Source organism: Lissotriton vulgaris, chromosome 5 (genome assembly GCF_964263255.1).
Source record: "Lissotriton vulgaris chromosome 5, aLisVul1.2, whole genome shotgun sequence".
NCBI lineage: Eukaryota > Metazoa > Chordata > Amphibia > Caudata > Salamandridae > Lissotriton > Lissotriton vulgaris.
In genome coordinates this window covers 1,486,472,005-1,486,498,059 of record NC_141693.1, presented here as the reverse complement: position 1 = coordinate 1,486,498,059, position 26,055 = coordinate 1,486,472,005, and the positions used below count along the sequence as shown (strand labels likewise).

The following is a 26,055-nucleotide window of genomic DNA, read 5'->3' as shown; positions in this document are numbered from 1 at the left end:
AGATATAAGAACAAAACCGCCCTCCCATCCCCCAACACAGAGAAAGGGAGAAACTGTGCCCCCAAGAGTATCACACTTTTTTCCAGATATTAGGGTTTGTAGAGCACAACTAGCACTACCAAATGTGAAATGTTGGTTCTGACTGGGACTGCAGCAGTTGACAAGACTCCCCCAGTTCTCTACACGTTCTTTTGGTAGTTGCAGTGGTGCATTAAAGACAATACCAAGAAATGCTATGCTCGTTGTTGCGCAGCACTCCATAAAAGCCTCTTAAAAAAGCCTACTCAGGGAATGTAGTGTCAGCGATGTTCCCCAAACAAAGATTCTTTTTTATTGTCACTTGATGCAAACAAATGTGATCAACTTTGGCCTTGCCTCTTAAGACTCACAAGCTCTGGCCCCCAACAGGCTCAATGTAGCAGAACAAAACCCAAGAAGAATTAAAGTCCTGCCTATGGAATCAATGGTTATGTTATGTTAGCATGTTTTGTATAGCGCAGAGCTGCCTCAGCAAAGAGGCGTCCCAGCGCTGAAGCAGAACATGGAAGCTGGTGACCAGAAGAAGACACTAGAGTGAGGGGAAAAGTTGTATTGTTATATTGTATCCTGTGTGGTGGGCTTTGTGAATCACCGAAAACATTGCTGTGTCTGTAAAGAGTGAAGGCTGCTGGTCCTCCATGAAAGGCTGCTTGTGTGGGGTTACACAATTACTGGCCCAGGGTTATAATGTGGAGGCCAGAGTAACAAGGGGCCAAAACACCAGATGGGCTACAGATCTCGGTGGTGGGGCAGAGCAGTGAAATCTTAGGTAGTTGAGGTTCAATTTTCTGCTGTAGTTGCAAATCGAAGATACAAATCGATATAGCTAAAAATGAAAAGGGTCGCCTCTTTGTTTCTTTGGCTTCTAACCTCCTAGTTATATTTTTTACGCTGCCCACCAGTGTCCAGTAGCCTTCCTTCTGAACACTGCTGGGACTCCTAATCTTGGAGTTCTGCGGCAAATATTGTAGGCTCTGATTCCATCAACTATTTGTTGCAGTTGAATTTTCCTGGAGGGTGTCTTGGACACCTGGTATCTAATGGTAAGAGTTTTGAGGCACAGTACTGGCCAATGACAGGTCCTTGAATCCCAAGGGACGCAGTTAAGAGGGTTTCTGAGGACTCTAGCAAATATGTTCAACTCTACCTCAACAGGTAGATTTCTTCTTTCCGCAGTAGGGTCACTGCCATCTTGAAGCTCAATACGGACAACGCTTATGGACTCCAACGAGAACGGTGGACTTGCTCTAAATAAGGGCCAGAGAAGGAGTGGCCAAACCTGCGGCGAGAGGGCCACGGTAAAGGGAATCACTAAGGAGATTAGCTGACCAATTAGAAGGCAGATGGTGAACTACCATATGGAGGAAAGAGAAGAAGTTTGATGGACAGGCAGGGTGAGACTGGCCGTACAAAAGAGAAGGGAGGTTCTTGCAGAGGAGGAAGACAGTACAAATTCTATTCTTTTCTATACAGCATTCATAGAGCTTGTAGTTACCCGTGGACATCCCAGAGCGATCAGTGTGACATAGTCTGAAGCAAAGTGCTCTAGAGGGGTATGTTTTCAAACAGACAGGTTTTTAAACGTTTTCTAATTGATAGTTCATTGTCCGCAGTGTGAGGGGGAGGGTGTTCAATAGCTTGGCCACATGGTAGCCAAAGGACCGTCCCCCACTTCTCACCTTTCTAATGCTGGGGACCACAGCCCATCAAGCATTGGAAGAACGAAGAATTCTACTACGAGTGTAGAAAGAAATCAGAGGTCGCGAGATGGGAAGGGGCGGTGTCCAAACAGGTCTTGTGAGCTATTCAGAGGGCTTTGCATTAGATCCTCTGAACAACTTGGAGCCAGTGGAGGGATGCCATGGCCGGTCAGGCTGAGTTGTGCCTGGTGATATTCAGCAGTGTCCAGGCTGCTGAATTCTGTATCAATTGGAGTTTTCTGGTGACATATTTTGGAGCTCCTAGATGAAGTGAGTTTCCATAGTCCAGGCGGGAGAGCATCAATGTCTGAGCCATTAGTCTTCTGGAGAGCAGAGGGAGCATATGCAGGATTTAATGGAGCATATTGAGATAACTATGATAGCTGGCTGAGCGCTTTTTTGCCTGGGCTTCCAAAGACAAGGATGTGTCCAGCCATACTCCCAGACTTGTTATAATGGTCTTGGGGCGGGAGGCGTACCCAGGCAATCTGGTCAGCCCAGTCTCAAGTGGGGATAAATATGGTTTCCTAGTATCATCAGTTCAGTCTTATCCACGTTTAACTTGAGACAGGACCTGTTCATCCAACTGGCAACCCTCTCCTAGGGTCCAGGGGTGTAGGTTAATTTATGCATCAGAGCAGGCAACTTGAGCCGTTTTGATTTGGAATGGTATTTCCTTATTGTGTCTTAATAGTCTGATTTGCTTGTTTCACTATAGTCTTTCCTCCATTTTATCTCACCTGTTTTACACTCTAGTTTTAGAGTCTGTACAAAGGGGCGAATTTGTCTTAGGCACATTTAGATAGAGTTTTTATGGGAATAATTTGATAAAGTGATTGTGTGATCCACTGAGAGACCACAGCATTTGCTACTGGAGTGGTCTGTGCCCAGGTCAGTGCTAGTAATGTTAGAAGCATGTTTCCACTTTCATGATCTAGTTTAGACCAGCTGCGGTCTCTCCAGATGCTTGGACTGGAGGAAGGAGGTGGGAGTTGAGCGTTGAGGACCATAGGGATCCTGAAATGTTTGGACCAAATTACAGGGAGCAGGTTCCACACATTCAGGAGAGGGTCGCTCGTAAAGATATGGTTATGCAAGTGGCATTTTTGTGAGAGGGACCAGATACCACTTGAGAGAGCTGCATGGCAGAAAGATCTTGCAAGATCCCAGCTACTCACGGGCGTGCCAGCTCTTTCATGTGAATAATGAGATCTCCCAATAGGATCACGTTGAGAAGGGCCAGGATAACATGTCTGCACGGGCCAGGGGGCTGGTAAACATGTGCCCCTCAGAAGGTATACGTGATGGACAGTGAGATGCCAAATGTCATGCTTTGGCATTCAAGGAGTTGAAGGGGATCCTGGAGACATCTAAAGGCTTCCTTAAGTATTATGGCAATGCCCCAGCGCTTCTTATTCTCTTGGTCTTTCAGACAAATGCAGTCTTCAGAGGGCAAGGCCTGGGTGAGGTCAGATCCTGACTGCATGAAGCCATGTTTCTGTCAGGAAGACCAAATCCGGTTTTTCCTCCTCTAGCGATGAGAACAGGTCCAACTTATGGCGTGGAAGAGATCTACAATTGATCATAAACATGTGCCGCTAGTCACTGCAGTATTGGCACTCTTGGGACCGTGGTTGCAATGAAGAGGCATCACGCAGTTCTTACAGTGAGATTCACCATCATGCAAATTGACTGAGTGTAGGCATTTATCCTTGATAGAACCCTGAGGGGCTACCAGATGTGATGATTCACGTTAGGGCACGGACGGGCGCAGACGGGCTTCATTTTATGGTGCCGGCTGAAGATTGACTGGAGCGCCGACCTAGATGACATCTTGCAGCCTCTTAGTTTCCCCACCACTTTTTTTTTTAGAAAAACAGTGGTCCCCAGAAGCACAGGGTTGCAACACGTCACACTAACAAAGTGACCAGGCCCGGGCTTCATTTGAAATCCCTCAGGTTTCTCTACAGAGGTAGATCTGAGTTCATTGAACACGAAAGACGGATAGAGCAACATATAGGAAGGACTCTGCTTGCTAATAAAGACATAGAAATGGGTCAAGAAGGTGGCCATGGCAGAGAGACGGCCTTTTCCCAACTCCTAGTCCCTCTTCCTAAAGACCTCCTATCAATTATTAGAAACATTTGGGAGAGCTTTCTGCAAACATTTTAAACTATAGACAAACAGCAAAGATTCCATCCAGGGAGGGGAGCACAAAAGCCGACTTCGGACTTCCCAAACACTGTCTAGTGCCACATGTGGTTGAAAATGTGGCTTGGCGCATGCACCGCAGCTGAGGGACGAGCAGCCTCAAACCTGCCATTATCAGATGTTTTATTCAAACAGTGGGTTTGCGGCCTGTGTGAAGCCCGGGGTCTGTGGCTGGGACGGGATGTAGCGCTGTGGTCGGCTCCTAACAAGCTCACTGAGGGAGAAGGGATTCACTACAGGGCCGCTCCGCCACAGGTCGCGAGGGGAACACCACCACACGGAGGCCGAGAGGAGCACCACCACACAGAGGGTGCACCACCACAAGGATGCCAGGGGGGGCACCACCACACGAGGCCGAGGGGAGCACCACCACACTGCGGCAGAGGGGAGCACCACCACACTGAGGCCGAGGGGAGCACCGCCACACGGAGGCCGAGAGGAGCACCGCCACACGGAGGCCGAGAGGAGCACCGCCACACGGAGGCCGAGAGGAGCACCGCCACACGGAGGCTGAGAGGAGCACCACCACACGGAGGGTGCACCACCACAAGGAGGCCAGGGGGGGCACCACCACACGAGGCCGAGGGGAGCACCACCACACTGCGGCAGAGGAGAGCACCACCACACGGAGGCCGACGGGAGCACCACCACACGGAGGGTGCACCACCACAAGGAGGCCAGGGGGGGCACCACCACACAAGGCCGAGGGGAGCACCACCACACTGCGGCAGAGGGGAGCACCACCACACTGCGGCAGAGGGGAGCACCACCACACGGAGGCAGAGGGGAGCACCGCCACACAGAGGCCGAGGGGAGCACCACCACACAGAGGCCGAGGGGACCACCACTAAACGAGGCCGAGGGGAACACCACCACACGGAGGCCGAGGGGAGCACCACCACACTGAGGCCGAGGGGAGCACCACCACACTGAGGCCGAGGGGAGCACCATCACACGGAGGCCGAGGGAAGCACCATCACACGGAGGCCGAGGGGAGCACCATCGCCGAGGGGAGCACCATCACACGGAGGCCGAGGGAAGCACCATCACACGGAGGCCGAGGGGAGCACCATCACACGGAGGGGAGCACCATCACACGGAGGCCGAGGGGAGCACCATCACACGGAGGCCGAGGGGAGCACCACCACACAAACGCCAAGAGGAGCACCACCAAACAAGACGGAGCGGAGCACCACCACACGGAGGCAGAGGGGAGCACCACCACACGGAGGCAGAGGGGAACACCACCACACGGAGGCAGAGGGGAACACCACCACACGGAGGCCGAGGGGAGCACCACCACACGGAGGCAGAGGGGAGCACCATCACACCGAGGCCGAGGGGAGCACCACCAAACGGAGGCCGAGAGGAGCACCACCACACGGAGGCCGAGAGGAGCACCACCACACGGAGGCCGAGAGGAGCACCACCACAAGGAGGACGAGGGGAGCACCACCAAACGAGACAGAGCGGAGCACCACCACACAGAGGCAGAGGGGAGCACCACCACACAGAGGCCGAGGGGAGCACCACCACACGGAGGCCAAGGGGAGCACCATCACACGGAGGCCGATGGGAGCACCACCACCACTGACGCCAAGAGGAGCACCACCAAACGAGATGGAGCGGAGCGCCACCACACGGAGGCCGAGGGGAGCACCACCACACGGTGACCGAGGGGAGCACCACCACACGGAGGCCGAGGGCACCACACGGACGCCAAGAGGAGCACCACCAAACGAGACGGAGCGGAGCGCCACCACACGGAGGCCGAGGGGAGCACCACCACACGGAGGCCGAGGGGAGCACCACCACACGGATAGGAGCACCACCACACGGAGGCCGAGCGGAGCACCACCACACGGAGGCCGAGGGGAGCACCACCACACGGAGAGGAGCACCACCACACGGAGGCCGAGGGGAGCACCACCACACGGATAGGAGCACCACCACACGGAGGCCGAGAGGAGCACCACCACAAGGAGGACGAGGGGAGCACCACCACACAGAGGCAGAGGGGAGCACCACCACACGGAGGACGAGGGGAGCACCACCACACGGAGGACGAGGGGAGCACCACCACACGGAGGCCGAGGGGAGCACCATCACACGGAGGCCAAGGGGAGCACCATCACACAGAGGCCGATGGGAGCACCACCACCACGGACGCCAAGAGGAGCACCACCAAACGAGATGGAGCGGAGCGCCACCACACGGAGGCCGAGGGGAGCACCACCACACGGTGACCGAGGGGAGCACCACCACACGGAGGCCGAGGGCACCACACGGACGCCAAGAGGAGCACCACCAAACGAGACGGAGCGGAGCGCCACCACACGGAGGCCGAGGGGAGCACCACCACACGGAGGCCGAGGGGAGCACCACCACACGGATAGGAGCACCACCACACGGAGGCCAAGCGGAGCACCACCACACGGAGGCCGAGGGGAGCACCACCACACGGAGAGGAGCACCACCACATGGAGGCCGAGCGGAGCACCACCACACGGAGGCCGAGGGGAGCACCACCACACGGAGAGGAGCACCACCACACGGAGGCCGAACGGAGCACCACCACACGGAGGCCGAGGGGAGCACCACCACACGGAGGCCGAGGGGAGCACCATCACACGGAGGCCGAGCGGAACACCACCAAATGAGGCAGAGGGGAGTACCACCAAATGAGGCAGAGGGGAGCACCACCACACAGAGGCCAAGGGGAGCACCACCACACTGAGGCAGGGGCGGATTGGCACAGCAGGCAGTCTGGCACTGGCCGAAGGGCCGGTGTGTCAGTGCCCTCTGTGGGCCGTTTTTTTTCTTTCCCAATCCACAGGGGCCACTGGACTGGGATAGTAAAGCAGCCTCGCTGGGGGGGGGGGGGTCACAATCATCTGTGGGCTCTCCCTGACCCCTGCCTTGCCAGACTATCACCCTGATGGTGGGCTGGGGATCAGGTTATTGGATGAATCTGCCGCCATGTGGGTCAGGCCATTACGCTATTCTCACTTGGCACCCTATGCCGCTCAGAAACGGTGTTCTGTGTCGTATTTTACACCTTGCCCACAGCCCTTCTCATTCAGGGCATGGTGGGCGGCTTTATGTTGGGGCCTCGCTGTCGCCCCCGCCCCCCCTAGACCCTATGTAGAGCCCAGCAGCTGTGTTTTATGTTGCTTATTCCCCTCCCCTGACAGGCCATTGTCCTGAGGTAGTGGAGGGCTAAGGAGGGCTTGTGTAATTTAGCAATGCAAGTATGGCTTGCAGTTGTCTGTTGCTCAGGTAATGGAGGGCTGGGGAGAGTTGACTAAGTAGACTAAGGGGCCTCCCAGTTTTTCTATTGCTCTGGGTGATGGCCACTGTTACCTTGGCGCAGTGTTCTTCACAAGATTCGGATCCTCCCACTTTCATGCCTTGCGTGTGCATAGACATGTGTGGCCTGAAGGTCAGAGTTGCAGAGATGGGGGATCAGTTTCGACTCTCAGCGCCTGATCTCAACATCCTGTGATTCTGGGCAAATCACTTCATCTCCAAGGCCCTTAAATAAAAATCTGATCTTGGGGACTGTAATTGGTGCTCATGAATTGTGCTCAAATAACCTTGGGCTGAGTTCACACTAGATAAAACTGTCAAAAGGAAGAACAACAATAAAAAACAAGCATTGACTATGCCAATAGGACTCGCATTTGCAAGAATTAGAGCTATTGGCGTTGTTAATGGCAATGCTTTTTACCTGTGTGTTACAGAGTGGAGTGGAGGTGTGTAGTGGAATTATGTGGTTTAGATTGGAATTGTTAGTTGTGGAATTGTGTACTATAGAATTATGGGGCATGGTGTGCAGTGGAATTATGTGGATAGTAATTATGCTTGTGAGTGTACTGGAATTATGTAGAGTGGGATTGTCTGTCATGGAGTGTAATTATATGGAATGATATTTTGTGTTGTGTAGTGGTATGTTGTGCAGTTTAATTATGTGATGTGTTGAATTTTGTGGCATGATGTGGTATTGTGTGGATTGGATTGGATGTATGTGGGGAATTGTGTAAATGTGTTGAGTTGAATTATGTTGTGTGTTGCTGAATTGTGTGGAATGATAATGTGTGGAGTGGAACTGTGTGGAGTGGATCTGGGTGGCGTTGAGTGAAATTATACTGCTTAGAATTATGTGGTATGATGTGTAGTGTATTTAAGTGTATTTTTACTATGTGGCATCAAATTAACTTAAAAGCTGCGCTTTACAGGGTGGGCAGGCTGCTCGGCTCTCAGAGCAGGGGAGAAGTTGTTTGCCCACTCCAAGTGTGCAATGACTGTTTGACCAACCCTCTGGAGCCGTCCAAAACAGTAATGCGCACTTTGCATGTTCTCCATGCAGTCTGCATTACAGCTTGTGTGGAGAACATGCCCAGGACCCCATTCCCTGGCGGAGCGCTGATCCACGGCGCTCAGACCAATCACAACACTGCATTTCAGTGTTGTGGCTTAGAGGAGGGAGCCTGGCTGCCTCCTGTTTTGGCCCCGGAGAGGAGAGACTGAGACGATGTGCAGGAGAGCGGCGAGAAGTTAAGTTTTTTTACTTTTGTTTTACATCACATGGCCACTCCTGATCCATGCCGGCCGCTACTGTTAGCTAACATATTGTACATTGTATTTATATAGAGCTTGCTACCCCTGAAGACGAGTTGAAGTGCTTTGTTATAAGTAGCAAGCTACTCCGGAACCCAAGATTAGTGGTTTATAGTATATTAGTAATCTTTTTTTTTGTCTGCATTAGTTGCACATCTTTGCTGTTGTATTGTACAGCGCTGATGTCTGCTCATCGAGACCTATACCAGCGACATCAAAGATGTGCACATCAATACCGGAGGCACTGCTGTACTGTCCTGTAAAATCTGCATGTACAAAGGGTGCTTCTGGGAGCTACAATACATTCTAATATTGCGTGGGTGCAGAGGGGCCATCCAGGTGCACGATTCTGGGCTGAAGTGCTGTCTGTATGGATAGAGATCTCTGTTCAAATTAGGGTGCCTTGTTTATCGGGCCCTTGATCACTCTGCACCGGCTTTCATCAATTCTTTGATTTCCCTTCACACCCCTGCCCGCACTCTCCGTTCATCATCTTCTGCCCTCTTCACTGTTCCCCGCTTTCACAAATCTCGCACTGGTGGAACCCGTTTTTCTGTTCTTGCTCCCCGGTTCTGGAACTCCCTTCCTCTTTCTATGCGTTCGATCCATATCTTTTCACACTTCCGTAAAGCGCTGAAAACTTTTCTGTTTGCCCTGGCCTACCCCTGCTAAACCTCCTGGCCCTGTCTGTTCGGTTCTTTAGAGCTCCCAGCGCCAGGAAGCCGTTTTGGCCATCGTGCGCTCTACAAATAATTTCATTCATTCATTCATTCATTCATTCATTCATTCATAGCATGACGGGATAAACACTAGGAAAGCAGTAGTGTTTTGTACCGGTACCATTTCATCTCCATGGGAAGAATGAACATTTTAGCGGACTCCAGTTTCTACCTCTGCATAGTGCATTTAACCCACTGAGAAATCGTCTGAAGGCAGAAGGCGGAAGAGGTGAACTAGTGGAATAAAAAGTAAATAAATAATCTGCAAATGAAAAGAAAGGAAATTCCATGTAGTGCGAAGCACTTTTTATAAGGTTGAGCAGCTGTTGGCAATTGTGGCCCCCAGAACATGCTTCAGCTTTGGTGCAACAACATGGGTCTTACACATGGAGGGCATGTGAAGACTTGTGAGGGATTGTTACTCAGATGAAATATTTTAACCAATATCACGAGTTGTCTGCAGGCCACTTGAACCATGACTCTGAGAACAGAGGGTGTTTATTGCTTCTTTTGAATTCTGTGTGGAATTGGATACATATTCTCTTTGGAAAAGTGAAGAAGGTTCAATTTGCAGGGTTGCATGTGTTTTTCTATGACCATAAAGTATTACCTATATCTCTTACACTCATTATCTCCCTACTTCTTCCTCTTTCTATAGCTATGTACCTTTTCTTCTGGCTATTCGATCTATCCGTATTTACCTTTTGTCTCTACCCATCACCCCTATCACTACCCGATTTCTAGTTCTACTTCACCTATCTCAATATACTTTCTCTTTACCTCTCAGTTCACCTCCTTTTTTCCCCTAGACCCCAGTTGGTACTGCCCAGTAGAACTGGGGATCACTGTCTAACTAGACTAGTGCACACAAAGAAAGAGGGGAGGCAAGAAAAGGTGGTTAAAAGGTACTTACTTTCAGGAAAAAGTGCAAAGTATGTGAGGGAGCAAGATTTAATTTCTTTTGAATGTTTTGCTGAATGTTTTTATAGCTAATATACAAAATGTATTTCTTTACTGTTTGTCATTAGAGGTTCTATTCTCCAAGGTAGAGGTTCAGAGCTACACTTCCTCTTATGTTTGTTATTACATGTTCTATTCCCAGAGATTCCAGCCTTACCCTTTCCCCTAGACTTTGTACTAGATTTCTGATTTATGTGATGATCAGAGTCAAGGACATAGCTGGTTGGGAAAGAGCATCTAACTACATTGAGCAGGGGCGTTAAGACTGCAGGTTTTAGAACTGCAGTGCTCCTAGTCTTTACCAATGTTACTGGCTCTATAAGCTTTAAAATGCTTAATTTACCAAACATTTCTCTACAAATTATACCTCTGAGAGTTACCAAATTTTGTTTCATGAAAGCGCACGCCCCGCGAAAGTGGGCCACTTTTTTTGGTCATTGCCCGGGCCAAATTGTGATCCCAATCCGACCCTGCACGAAGGCCCAGTGGAACCAAATGATGTACACGGTTTGCGAAGACCCCAGGCCTGGAGAACTTTAAGACACTTTCAAGAGTCCGCTGACATGTGACTGACTCTACGCCAGGGCTCCCACGAGGTTCTAATTCTAGAAATTATTGTGTAGGTATGGGCCAGTCCCGTGAGTAAAGCAGTTTACTCCTGTGAAGAAACTGGTGTGGTGGGTACAGAGTGTTTGCGCGTGTCACACTTACAGTCGCAGGTGAAGGTGAGTGGCTCGGGGAGGATCGCATACACGATGGTCACCTTCAGGCTGACGCCGAGGCCCAGGTGCTCGAAGCTCAGGTTCACTGGACTCCAGACGAAGCCGGTGCTGATGAAGTCTCTGCTGCTGTGGTCCGCGCGCAGCCTGCGGGCGGGAAAAGAAAGAGTGAGACAGCAACGCCACTGGAGGAGGCAAGGAAGAGCGCGTGCAACGCCACTGGAGGAGGCAAGGAAGAGCGCGTGCAACGCCACTGGAGGAGGCAAGGAAGAGAGCGTGCAACGCCACTGGAGGAGGCAAGGAAGAGAGCGTGCAACGCCACTGGAGGAGGCAAGGAAGAGAGCGTGCAACGCCACTGGAGGAGGCAAGGAAGAGCGCGTGCAACGCCACTGGAGAAGGCAAGGAAGAGCGCGTGCAACGCCACTGGAGGAGGCAAGGAAGAGCGCGTGCCAAAGGAGGTGAACTAGACGGGAGGCAGGCATAAGGGGTCAGCCGGATGGGGTTTAGTAAAGGGACAGAATTTAGGAGAATTCAAAGGTCGAGAGAATTGTGGGGGAGATGAGCTGGAGGCGAACATATGGGAAGAGGAGCAAACGTGGCAGCACAGAAGACAGCTCTTTAATGAAGAGTGAACTTCTGTCCATAAGCTGATGAGAGGGCAGTGAAAACGTGAGCATGCGCAACACCAACCACTTAACGCATTCAGCCCACCCGCTCTCAACAATCGGAACATATATTTATCTCAACAATAAGTCAGCATCTCAGACAGTCCTTGGAAAACAGACTGTCCTGGCAAATCTAGGATGTCTGGTCAACGACCGCATCTCCCTCTATGGCCTGCCTCTCCCCAAGAGTTCCTTCAAGTCAGTATGCAGGGGCTGGTGGGCAGAGGCCACCGCCCAACTTACCCATCCAGCATGTGGCAAAATGCAGCCACCTCCTCGTCTCGCTCTTCCGACACTTCAAAGAGTTCATAACCATTGGAGGTGCATGGTGTCCTTCCGATGCCCTAGAGAGGGAAAGGTATGGAGGGAGAGGAGACAAAAGGATGGAGGAAGAGGAGACAAAAGGATGGGGAAAGGTGGTAGATGGAAAAGAAATAGATTAACAAGATTTGCATCATTCTGCCAAGAGACATAGGACATCCCTGGAGTTAATCGATAGACTGTGCATCCCCCGCCATTTGCAGCTTCCCATATCAAAATCGCACAGCAGGTGTATATGAAGGGACTGTCAAACGTCCACTAAGAAGCTTGCCACTATGGCAGAGCAGACGGGACTGCAGCCACGCACTCCAAAGATTTGCTTTGAAGTCTCGAGTTCAATTATTGGCCTACACTGAAGGTGCTCTTGGAAAAATCTGTCTGTGTCCAAACAGTATTCACACATTTTGAACTGAAAAGTAAAGAAACAGACAACTTCGTAGGCTACACACCCAACACAGTGGGATTAAAATGTTCTTATGCCAAGCTTGCCAATTTGCTTATTCCAATTTCCTTATGCCAAGCTCCATATGTTTTGTCCAACCTTTCCAAGAAGTTCAATCTGCTAAAATGTTTGAGAGTTAACAATGAATTGGGCCGTCAAGTGTGTTACACGTTATGGGGTGTTTGGGGCTATAAAGTCGAAGGCATCAGGACAATCATTATTTCAGTGGTGCCAATAAACGTGAAATGCACAGACAGCCTAATACTGTATGCCGCACAGGCAACAGCAATGCAAGATTTGCAAGATTACCTCACATACAATGAACATGCACAGCAGGGTGGTTCTCACACACAGTGAATAAGCCCAGCACAGTTAGGAGCAGGTCCTGCTTCCCTCTATCACATATACAACAATCCTGCATATGCAACAGCAGGAAATGCTCTCTCTCAAACACAGAACAGGTGCAGCAGAGCCTCTCGCACACGAAAGCAGTGCAGCACAGACAGTAACAACGATAACTTACCTCACACACATACCCGGCGTATAAGGACAGCAGAAAACCAGTTATGGGAGCCCAAAGCACAATTTGTCGGTCCCTCTCAACCCCGACACTATATGCAGGCTGGGGTAAGGGGGGGAGGTGCCTGCTCTGAAGTCCTGTTTTTATTGACACTGTTTAAATAAAAGGGTGGGCGCCATTTCTGGCATCATCTTGGACAAATAAAGTAAAGAGGAGAAACTGTGGAGACCTGCTCGGAGACTAAAGCAGAGGTATGCTGCGGTGTTATCAGTCAACCCCTGGGACAGATGTCATTCCTCAGAGTCCCCCTGCAGGCCATCCAGCCCTAGAGGACTGCTACTGGCCCCTTTGAGGCTACTGGCTGCACTAATCCACCCTTATGCTGCTTTTAAGATGGCCCTCAGCTTGCCACCACAGATACTCAGCCGCCTCTCACTGCCATTAACCGGTCTTCCTATCACACAACCAACCCCAGCCTCATCCGGCCATCAGACCCTTAGACTCTGGGTGGATACCAATACTGTTTGTACTTACCTCGATGCATGAGCAACCTTGGCCGATGCCTGGCGGAGCGGCCACATGCAGCTATAGAGGAGTCTGGCTCTGGTTTCACCCCCTCGGCCGTCATCTACCCAGCCGGTCAACTGACATTGTTTTTCCTCGTTTCCCTGTTAGGTTTCCTTCCATCCCCCTCCCCCTCCTACTCCCTCCGTGATTCTTTGATTTAATTGATGTAACTATGTAACCTGTAATTCACTGATCCTCATGTAAAGCGCTCTGATACCTTCGGGTCTAGCCAGCGCTATATAAAACTTTTCAAATAAAATAAAAACAAACAAATAAGGGCTGGGTAATTTCGGAAGTTATCCCTCCTGCATTCTACAACAGCCCTCAGCCACCCTCAAAGGCTCTCTGTCAGACTCAAGACAACCAGCAGCCGCTCAACCAGTCCTAAGAGACCAACTATCACCGGTCAGAATCCTTCAGCTAGTACCAAGATCTTCCACTTGCCAGAAGTCCACTTTAACTGACCCTCAGACCCAATCGACTTGAACACATACTCCCACTCAGATTATTATATCCTTTTACTGCGCATCTGCCTCCCGCACACACACTCAACCTGCTCGAGCCTGTTGCAAGTTGCCCGCTGCCATAGCCTCAGTTGACACACAATACATTGGAGAGAAATCCTTATACAACCATCAGAAGCATGTAGCCGGCCCTCGCACTCCCTCACTATGCCTCGGCACCCTGGACGAGAAATCACATACAGGCTCATCGAAGTGGTTTGGAGTGGGATACAGTAGAGAACATTATACACACAATAATTAGGAATGCTCAGTCAGGCTTATTTCTTGAAAATAAATAACTCTGTGAGAAGGCCTAAAGTAAAGTGATGCATTAATGTTAGGCCTGCAGTTCCTGAGCAGAAACATTCACATATCACCAGGGCCACTGGGATTATGTGGCATGGGAGGACCAAATTATACTGCAGAACGGCTGCTATGAAGATTTTTACAGTACCTACAGGGTACCATGGATCTTAGTGTGTGTTAGATGCTGGCTTCGAGGGGCATTAATCAAAGAGCCTGATCTTCAGCTTCTTGCATAATTCAAGAAGTGATGAGGAGGGTCTAATGCGGTGTGGGAGGTCGTTCCATGCTTTAGGAGCAATGTATGAGAAAGCACCGCCTCCTGCTATGCTCTTGCATATGCATAGTACATGTAAGAGAAAGATGCGCCATGTGGAACAGCACGCTGCTGTTCAGGTAGGCGGGACCTATGTTTTGTGGTTCTTGAACTGTGCGCACTTATCTATAGGGAGCCAGAGTAGCTTCCATAGGTGTGGGGTGACATGAGACATGTATGGGAGGCCGGACCAGTCTGGCACCCTACATTCTAAACAGATTCTGAAAGTTTGTTTGAGAGTTGGTTTGCGATTACCATGTAGCGGGTGTTCCTGTATCTAATCTGCTGGTGATTAGGGCTTGGGTGATAGTTTTCCAGGAGTTGTTAGGTAGCCACTCCAAAATCTTTTTTATCCTCCTCAGTGTATTGAAGATCTGAATGATGTCCACTCCAACATGTGTCCAACTTACGGTCGATGATGATCCAGAGCGCTTGTGTGGGCCCGTAGGCCACCAGGCGGAGTCCCATGGCAAGGTATCTTTTCCGAAGATCACCACTTAGGTCTTGTCCGTGTTCAGTTTGAAGCAGTTGATTTCATGCACATGGTCACTTCGGTCATGCACAAGTTAAAATTGTTTCTGGTGTTGGACGCTCCATCTGAGAGGGTCTGTAATGTGTGTCATTGGAGTAGATGAGTAGGTCAATATGGGTGTGGATGGAGTTATAGGAGGGTGACTCTGTATATATCATACAAAAATAAGGTATAAAGTGCACAGAGTCCAATGGATCTCCAGAGGCTTTACAGAGGTTAAAGTCGAGAATACTAATGCTATCTTTTGTGGTAATGTGGTCGGGTAGTTAGGCTTATCAGAGGGCTGTGTTAAGCATTTGTTGTACAGACAGACAAGGAAGGAGGCACACACTCAATGACTAACTCCAAATTCAATGTCTGAATAAAAATACTAGTTTGTTAATTTTATTTCAGCACCAAAGAGAACTCAGTTGCAGGTCAGTACCAGTTTAAAAATAGCAATACTTTCAGGTACAATAGGAATGTGTTGTAAATAACAATAAGAAAACATTACAGCACTGTTGGAAATAGTTTGTGGAGTCAATCAACAGTGGCAATAATTAGTACTGCAGGATATAGACCGTGCAATAGCAAAAAATACAACGTAATCCTATGGAAGTAAAACAATTATGCACATTAACAGGTAAGGTTCAAGTGGGCACTAAATCTGCACCACCAGTGGCACAGGGACAGCTGGGTGTATAGGTCAAAGGTGGTGCCTGGAGCCCAATGTTAGTTTATGGAGACTAGGAGTGATGGGAGTTGCCAACTTTGCGGGTAAGTACCCATGCTTTCGGGGCACAGACCCCAGGAGTTTGCAGAAACACAGGGGGCCACAAGGCAGCACGGCACCGGGGCAGTCGGGTGTAGGCTGCAAAGATAGTGTCAGGCGTGCAAAGTAAGCAAATGGGGGAACTCTGTGTCACAAAGAGGCTGCATGCTCATACCAGGAGGCTGGGCAAAGGTGACCAATGACTGGGCAGGTAGGCTGGGAAGTCGGGAGACACCTGGACACCTTCAGCTGGGCTCCCCAGTGTTGGGGGACTGAGGATGCAGGGGTAACTTTAGACGTTGGGAAATCTTTACAGGAGCCTGTCGCGGTCAGGGGGACCCTTTGTGCTGAGGCTGCAGGCTTTGTCATGGAGTCCAGAAGAGGTCAGCCACCAATGGTTTTGAGGTCAGGATTGCTGGGGAGACATCCCTGGACTGGTGGGCCACTCAGACTCGGGCCGTCAGGTGCAGAGAGGGCAGGATTTGCAGATCCAGAAGGCAAGCGAGTCCTTGGTGGAGGTTTCTTTGTGGACAGGGCCGCTGCCCTCGAGAGTTCTTGGTCTTCAGGGAAGGCTGCCTGCCTTCCCTAAAGACTCACCGGGTTATGGAGGTCAAAGGGCCTGCAGGACGAGTTGCTTCTTCGAGCAGGTTTCTTCGAGAGCTGCGGACATACCAGTAGGGCTGGGGCCATGTCAGTTGTCTGGAGACTTCACTGCTGCATGGTTCTTCGTCCTTCTTCTTCTTTAGATCACCAGTAATCTGAGGTTCAAGGGGCACCTAAATGCTCAATTTAGGAGCATTACAGGCAGTGAGTTGCCAATGAGATACCTACCTTTAGAGGGACTACACCCTTTGCATGTCCCCTCCCTTTGGGTAGGGAGCATCCCTTCAATCCTATTGGCTAAAATACTTCCACCCAACATGGAGGATTTTCTAAAGAGGGGGTCACTTCAGCTTGGGACACCTTAGGGGTGGTCCTGGATGAGAAGTGACACACCTCTCCTGCTTCCTAATTTTCCAGTCGAGCTGGCTGCCAAAAGTGGGGCTTGGTCAAATGGCAGGCAGCTCCACTACCTTTGAGAGGCCATGGCTGGCATAACAAAGGACAGAAAACCTTTGAGGTTCACTGCCCTAAATGATGTTCCCGGTTGGAGGTAGGTGAGAAGCACCTCCACCCCAAGCAGGTTTTGTTTCTGACCCACGAGAGCACAGGCACAGAAACATGTCTGAAAGCAGCAGCCTGGTGCAGACCAGTCAGCTGTACACCAGAATGGTATCTCTAAGATGCTGTTTGAATACATTTTACAATAAATCTATCAGTGTGGGTTTATTATGATGAGAAGTTTGATATCAAGCTTCCTAGCATTCAGTAAAGCCATTGTGGAGCTGCGGAGTTCGTAATGACAAAGTCCCAGCCCGTATACTCAATACGGTTTTACTGCACTTACAATGTCTAAGAATGGACTTAGACCCTGGAGGGGCATATTACTCATGCAGCTATGCCCTCGCCTGTAGCACAGTGCACCGTGCCTTAGAGCTGTGAGGCCTGTTAAAGGGTGACTTAACTATGCCAAAGGCAGTGGTTTGTAGGCCTGGAACACAGGGATGTGAGCCATGTCGACTCTTCAGTTTTAGCTACACCTAAACACACAGTCTGCAATGGCAGTGTGTATGTGTGTGGTGAGGGGTCTCGGAGGGTGGCATAATACATGCTGCAGCCCTTAGAGACCCTCTCTGGTTACAAGGCTCTTGGTACCAGTGGTACCCTTTGCAAGGGGCTTACATGTGTTCCAGAGGTGTGCCAATTGTGGAAACAAAGGTACAGTTTTGGGAAAGAAAACAGACACTGGGAACCCGATTAGCAGGGACCCAGAGCACACATCATAATCAGGCATAAAGCGGGGGGCAACCATGCAATATGGGGCACTTTCCTACAAGCGTCTACCAGCAGAGTCCTGTAGATGTTTAGGAGGATCAGGAAGAGTGAGGAACTCATCCAATGAGTTTCCAGGCTTCTGAGGAGTATGGTGGCATGTTGACTGTTTGTGTTCTTCCTGTAAGAAAGATGTAGATTAATTTAAGGGTTTGTCCTTGGTTGCCAGCCTCGTGAAATTGTCTGGTCAGTACTGGATGAAAGAATGTGTCTAAGTCTGCATAGAGGTCGAGAAGGATGAGGGTTGAAATTTCTCCCATCAAGGATCATCCAAATGTCGTTTGTCGCTGAAGTAAGGGCTGTTTCCGTACAGTGGTTTGGCCTAAAACTTGATTGCATGGCGTCGATGAGCTGGTGGTACGCCAGGCATGTATTGGTGGCTTTTTTCTATGATTTTGGCCAGGTATGGTGGAAGGAAGAGCAGTCTGAAGTTTATGAGTTTGGCTGAGCCTGCACAGGGCGTTGGCAGCTGCTTGTTGCCAGGCTTCTGGAAAAGTGACTGTGTCGATGAAGGTGTTGAAAATGGAGGGTGAGAGTTGACTGCATTTTTTGGAAATAAAAGGCAAATTATGCCGTGAATGCGGCACATTTTGTGATACCATTGCTCCATTATTGTCACTTTTATACCTGAACACTGACTGGGCTAAGGTCTCTTCACGTTAGTATCAGTATAACACAAAACAGCAGTAAATAACAGATTGGTGACCACAGGGTTGGCACAGTGTGCTGCTGAGTTTTTAGAAATGTTTGATCCATTTGAGCTAGAATCACATTTGTTATCGTGTTGAAATCTGCAGATTATGTAGCAGATGATGGATTAGTTTGCCCGCGCACCAAACCCATAAATATGCAGGAAACGCCGCAGCCACAAAATTGCATAATTCCAGTGGCCCTATCATATTTTTCTGTCCTTTCAAAGGCTCATAAAAAATTAACATTAAACATCTGACAGCTAGGGTGTGAACAAAGTATTTTCCAAATAGAAAGAAATTTGCATGTACGTTGTTGTAGCCCCTACTGATACCTATGAAGATCTGTCATTCCCTTTTCTACTATTGCATTTGTATTGTAATCGCATTTATATAGCGCTTACTACCCCTGACGAGGCGTCAAAACGTTTTTTCGGCGAGTAGCATGCTACTCTGGGACCCATAGAGGATTAGTGTTTAATTAGTATAGTGAAACATGCAAGTACTTTTTAAGTGGTGTATGAGGAAGATACCATAGGAGATATTAATTGCTGGGTGTACATTGAAACAGCTCTTACTTCCAGAACACTGATCGCATGATTGCATCCTCCTGATGGAAGAGGCCTACACAAAGAATCGATGCACCTCTCAACCTTCAGTAACAGCTTGGCAGGTGAGACTTGATGTTGCTATTTTTATTCAAGCCACAGGCTTGAACCTTATGTTTAAAACACACTGGATAAACAACGATTCAAGTGCATGCCTCTATTAACAAAATAGAGCTCATTTTAAACATGGGTTTCGTCATACTTCACTCTTCTCCCATCTGTTAAACTGTGGCCGGCAAAGGGGGGGGAATAGCTCAGCGAGTTCAACGCTTGAGCCAGGAATAAAACGTCAAATGGCAGTATCATTGTGGGAATGGCTGTCACGGCCACTCAGCCTCCCGTCCACCACGTAAAGTGGGAAATGGCTAGCATGAAAGGCGATGTAAAAGATGAAATTATATGCATCTTGTTAAGAACCACTGCTGTTCTTTGCCTGACAGTGTTGCTTTCATCCACCGCAAGGAGCATGGAAAAGGAATAGAGTGACCAGATCTTGAAAACCAATGGAGCGGCGCAGGATGGCCGCTCTCATCAACACAGGAACACAATAGCAGCACTAAGAAAATAAACAAAATGTCATTTTATAAACCAGTATCATACCTGTTAATGAAATTGCTTACTTATAACAGCTGCTATTTAGCTTTAGACCAGCTAAAAAAGTGGTTTTCACTGTTTTCAGTCAACCCTTTCTAAAAACCGGGACTTGAGCCAAATTTGCCTAAATCTGCCGGGACATTTGGTGAAAAGCAGGGACTGTCCTGGCAAATCCAGGGCGCCTGGACACCCTGAGAAGGGAGGCTAGCAGGTGAGAGGGTAAGACCCCTCAGGGCGGGTGAGTTGAGAGGTATGGAAACCGGCCACAGCCTGGACCCGATAATAAGTACATTTATTAAGCAAAATATGCAAGTTATAGTAGTGTGTGCCAAATGCCACAAGTTTCCTATGCCAATTGGCACAGCGCACCTTACTGCGTCAAATGACCTCACTGGCTAAGCTATAACAGAAGTGACATGCCAGGGCTCAGCAGGAGACCACTGCAGTTTGTACCACACATTGCCCCTGCCACACTGCCAATGATGGTAACAACACAACTACTAACCATCACACTCCTACAAGAATGATAGTTCGGACTATTCTAGGCCCCCAAAGCTACAAGATTGGCTTTGGCAGCAAGTCATAGTCATTTTCAATTTATATTGAATAAATTATTAACAGTTGCTCTGGTCATCTGTAAATTAGCCAGACAGCGCCACCTTGTGGCAGACTGTCACAAGAGCCGGTGTTGACAAATAAGTGCCGACGCTGAACACAGCAAACCACTGGATCAAATTAAGCACTGCTCAACAGTGTACATAAATGGAGCGCAGTTTAATTTTCACACATTATCATTTGCACACTGTATAGTTTGATCAGTAAAACTGCATGTCAGAGCAAATTTTATATTTTCACAAGAACAAGGGAACCCAAAAGGTATATCATAGGGACCTTGGGCAGTATCAATTTACAAAAGACAATGGTCCCTATATGTGGACAGGATAGCAAAAAATAATAATCATACACCTAATAAGTAGTATGTTTCTTTGTCCAGCCGGACAAGAATTTTATTTTAAATGATCACGTTCATAGAGGGAGTTTTAAGACCAAGATAACAAGTGGGCACAGCCGTGACCCACAACATTTAAGACAAAACAACAAAGAAATGGCCAAAAAGGCAAAGCGAAAATCTGTCTGTATATTATTGTTCAGTGCTACAGACTCAATCTCTTAAACATAACCATACCATTGCATCAAACAATATAGCATTCATCATATTGCATATGGGGTTTTTTGTCGACGACGTTTCGATGCCTTTTTAAATTATGACATCATCATCAGGACAAGAATTATCAGCATTATTGTTTTGTTCAACAATTATTATCACAATGCCTATTATCGCATTACTTTACATGAAGGAAATGGGAGGCAAGGGGGAAGGAAAAACAGAAATTGTATATAAGTATCAGCATGTAAGGAACAATTTTAAAAACATGGGTGACTTGAGAATTGTGGCGAGTGAAAAACCATGCATGTAGCTGAGTGGAGTCGATAAGCGGCGAGTGAAGGGGATGGTTGTATAAGTGAGTTCCATGTCTCTATTAAGATCAATAGCAAGTGAGAGTGGAAAATACTAGTCACGATTACCCGGTCGTTCCGGTGATGAAAAGGCTAAGTCGTGAATGGCGTGAAAAATTACTGTGGCTAAGTTCATTGATGTGTCAATGATCGCAGGCAATAGTACGTCGTGAATGGCGTGAAACAGTTATTGTGGCTAAGTCATTGCTGAAATGCCAGAAACCGGTCCCCGGTAGCTTGTCTCCTTTCTGGTGAAGAATTGGCTTGGTAGTTTAGTCTGCCCTGTTCCCATGATGCACTGGGCCAGGGACAGACTGATTTGCATATAGCCAGGTTCTGAGCTGGGATGGGGCAGTGAGATAAATAACGGTGATGGATCAAGCCCTGATCTTTGGACTGGGTGAGAGTGGTCTGCTCAATTCAGACACTCTGTTCATCACCACCCCCTTTTCAAACTCGTTTTTGGCCACTATAGGTGTGGCAGGGTATACTCAGACATGAGTCCCTTTCTCACTGCTCCATCAGGATTCAAGCAAGCCGGGCCGAAGACGGCTGAAATGCCAGAAACCGGTCCCCGGTAGCTTGTCTCCTTTCTGGTGAAGAATTGGCTTGGTAGTTTAGTCTGCCCTGTTCCCATGATGCACTGAGCCAGGGACAGACTGATTTGCATATAGCCAGGTTCTGAGCTGGGATGGGGCAGTGAGATAAATAACGGTGATGGATCAAGCCCTGATCTTTGGACTGGGTAAGAGTGGTCTGCTCAATTCAGACACTCTGTTCATCACCACCCCCTTTTCAAACTCGTAAGTCATTGCTGTGGCAATAATCGCGGGCGGTGGCAGGAGAAGGAACCAAGTAACCTACATGTCGGTTTACTCGCTGGTTGCCTCGTTCTGGGTTACTGATGAGAAACCGCGGGGCTATTGGCATTCTGAGGAAAGAAAAATGTGACGTTAACGGTACCGGTCTTTTAATAAAGGCGGGTTGCCGGATCGAGGGTGAAGGACACAGTTACCTTTCAAAACAATTCCGGGGCTTCCATCAGAATTGTATGGAATGGCCAGGAGTGGAGCGCGATGGCTCAATCTAAAAAGGAGCGGGCGGTTAGATACTTGCATATAAAAGTATCAGGGTGCTCCAAACAGAGTTACCAGCTGGCGAGAGTCACTTACTTGTATTGGCAGGAGCACTGTGGCTAATACGGCAGTCCGATGGGAGTGAACATCCGAGTAACCATGCGAGCTAGCTAATCAAGCCTCATGGTCTCTAAAAATCGATGATGGACTTACTGTGACTAGGTGGAGCGGCGGCCATATTGGAGTGGTGAAAGCCTCTTGGTCTCTAAAAATCGATGATGGACTTACTGTGACTAGGTAGAGCAGTGCGGCGGCCATATTGGAGTGGTGAAAGGGATCAGTGTGATTATGAAAAACTAATAATGCAGCATGCATTAACCGCAATATGTGACTTGTTTAAAAAAACAGTTTAAATGATAGAAATGACATATAACTGAGATTACAATAATGAGGTCCAGTCTTCAAGACTCTTCTTGAGTACAGTAGCCATCACCCTACAGCTTTGCGTGATTCCCTGCCTTTCTCCCAGTTCCTACGGATTAGGCGCAACTGCTATTTCAAGGAGGATTATTTTACTGAAGCTAAAACCCTCAGCCGCAAACATAGGAACAGAGGTTACCCTCGTAAGCTAGTGCGCCGCTCTTTAAAAAGAGCCTGGTATTGCCCAAGGGAAACCCTCCTGGAACCAAAGGAGAAAAAAGATCAGAATAGACCCATTTTCCCCAGCCTCCAATGCTATCAGAAAGTGTGCTCAAGCACTGGCCAGTCCTCAATACTGGTCAACTGACACTAGAACGTCCAATGTTCGCTTTCAAACGGGCCAAAAACATCAAAGACCACCTAGTAAGAGCATCTCTGCCTACACAACCCCTAAAAAAAGACTATAAATTATGCATGGGGTCTCCCACCTTTAACTGGCCATTCTAAATGTGGGAATTGCATTTATTGTGACTCTACTGTTGAAGGAAAGTCTTTTGAATATGTGTCACGAAGCGGAGCTTCCTGACTTAGATGAACTCCCTGACTCGGACGGACGGGGTGTCCTTGCTAATGCTTCTTCCTTTCCACCCCGTCCGCAGGATCCTTTGGACGTTTCCTGGATCTCCCCGGCTCTGCCTCAGGGACGTGTACCTCTGTATCCTGACCCTGTGACGCTAGGGGCATGTCCAACTACACTCGCCCAATCAGGTCAGACGACGTCACTCGATACTGACCAACCGGAGGAGGCGGGGGCGTTTAAGGAAGCTCCGTTCTGGATTGCCGGCGCGAAACCTTCGGAACGCCAGTTGGAACACGAGGAGGACGCCACGGAGGAAGACGGAGCCGCTGTCGTGGAACCGCTGTTAGGACCCCTGAAGCTGAGTGACGACAAGCAGGAGGCCAACGATACCACGAGCCGCCCGCCACACTTCCAGGGGAGAAGTGTGGCTCCACAAGGTACGGGGTCGTTTCCAAGGGTTGTTCAAATCACGGGGTGGGACGGGGTAGTCTGAGGGTGGTCACTACTGTCGTATCTTGCCGGCCGCCTACACTCCCTGACTGATAGGTTTGGTGATAGTACCCTGGTGAACCCTCACTACCCTACCCTCCTCTCACATTTGTATATGTCGAGCCCAGCCCCTAACGTGGCTGTTTTTCTTTCCTTTTCTCCGAGTGATCTCCAGCCCTGTGGTCAGCTCCCGCTTCCTCAAGACTGGAACCGAAGACCCGGACCTGTCCCCCAAAGGAGAGGACCCTCGTGGATTGTCTGTTTCCCAGGAGAATATACTTTAAAACCTTGAACTTATCTCGGTGTTGTTAAACCGAATAAAAATAGTTACAGACCTGCTCCACCTCGTAACGATTCTCATTCTCCCGTCCCCGTTCCCCACAAGTGGTGCCGTGACTCGGATCATCTAGTGAACCACGCCATCCGATACAAGATGGAGAATCTCTTGTCCCAAATGGAAGCAGATCGGACTGCGTTTTCCCAAGCCATTCAAACTCAGTCCGATAATATCCTAAAATTGGCGGAAGGACAAACACAGTTGATGAATGTCATAGGACAGGGAAGGGCTACAGCCCCACCTCCAGGTACTGTCGTTCCATTACAGAAATTTAGCACAGGTGAAGACCCCCTTGCTTTCTTTTTGAACTTTGAAAGAGCGGCGAGAGCTAGTTCCTGGCCAGGTGATAGGTGGCCCTTCTATTTGGCACCGTTGCTGACTGGTGAGGCCCAGGCAGCATATCAGACAGTAAACCGGGATGGAACAACTGCATATGCGGTTGTGAAACAATACATCCTCGATAGGTTGGGGGTAGACGAAGAAACCCATCGATTAAGGTTCCGGCAAGAGAAGGGGTCACCAGGGGATCTGCCCAAAACTCTGTTCTTTAAACTAAAGGAGTCTGCCGACTTGTGGTTAAAGCCAAATGAAGGGAACCTCGACGCCATTATGAATAAAATATATCTCGAACAGTTTATCGAGTCCCTTCCCTATAGTACCCAAAGGTGGCTCAAACAACATGCGGGGTTAACCTTGGAGCATGCTATCGAAATGGCTACCTGTTATGCCCGGGCTCAGGGTAAGCCGTACATGAAAGAGCCCGAAAGAAATACTAAAATCATTTCACCTGTCAAAACTGAGAAACGGTTTCAAAAACCCACTCCTGAACCCCCGAAAGTCCGGTTCCAACGACCTGAACTTCCCAATTCAGGGCCTCAATGTTACGACTGTGGAGAATGGGGACATATTGCTCGATTTTGTCGAAAGAAAAAAGACAGAGAAGACGAACCTATGGATGTGAGCTATGCTCCCAGGTCTATCCTGTATGCACAAGAAACCGGAACCACCTTCTATGTACGTGTCATATTAAACGGTACTAGTATACGAGCCTTGCTAGATTCCGGGTGCAAACATTCAGTAGTAAGGGAAGAGTTAGTAGACCACCACTCTCACATTCCAGGGAAACGGGTTAGTATCCGTTGTGTCCATGGGGACGTCAAGGAATATCCCGTAGCTAAAATCACCCTTCATACTCCTTCAGGAAAGAATATGGAAGTCGTAGCGGGAGTTATGGCGGGTTTACCTGAGCCCATAATCATAGGGACTGATAATCCTTCCTTTAGTGCTTTGCTGTTGGAAACCCTACAACATCTATCTCTGCCCCATGATACCTTGTTGGCCGCAGAACCTTGGGCCCGGGATACTCACTTCAGGACTGCCCAATTGAATGACGCAAGTCTCGCCAACGCATGGCAGGTGGCACGAAGTGGGCAGGATCCAACCACTAGAACTTATCCCACGTTTTTAGAAAAAAACGGTTTATTGTATAGGCTTGCCAAGGCTGACGCTGAACCCCAGTTGCTGGTCCCAATTGACTTTCGAGAGCAGATACTGTTCTTTGGTCATGCTCATTTGCTAGCTGGCCATTCCGGGGTGGAAAAAACGAGCCAGTCTATACTGCGACATTTTTTTTGGCCTGGTATTTATGCCCAGGTTCAGAAATACTGTCAGGAGTGTAGAATATGTCAGAAACGGAATCCATACACTCCACCTCCGGCCCCATTGGTGCCCATGCCTATCATAGGGGTTCCGTTTGACCGTATCGGAATGGACCTCATTGGGCCTTTGCCCAAATCATCCCGCGGCCACCAGTATGCCTTGGTTTTGGTTGATTATGCTACGCGGTATCCCGAGGCCTTTCCTCTCAAGTCAGCCACGTCAGTTGCAATAGCCCAGAGGCTTGTTGAAGTCTTCTCACGCATGG

At 49.1% G+C, this 26,055-nt stretch overlaps 1 protein-coding gene across 1 annotated transcript in view; it reads right to left on the bottom strand.

Moving 5' to 3' along the window:
* Window positions 1-26,055, bottom strand: part of PIK3C2B (phosphatidylinositol-4-phosphate 3-kinase catalytic subunit type 2 beta) — a 397,956-nt gene that overhangs the window by 232,187 nt on the left and 139,714 nt on the right. The window contains exons 3-4 of the mRNA XM_086923460.1: window positions 11,877-11,977; window positions 10,961-11,115 (exon numbers count right to left, since the gene is read on the bottom strand). Coding sequence (XP_086779586.1) covers window positions 10,961-11,115; window positions 11,877-11,977 — 256 coding nt within the window. The remainder of the gene's footprint in view (window positions 1-10,960; window positions 11,116-11,876; window positions 11,978-26,055) is intronic.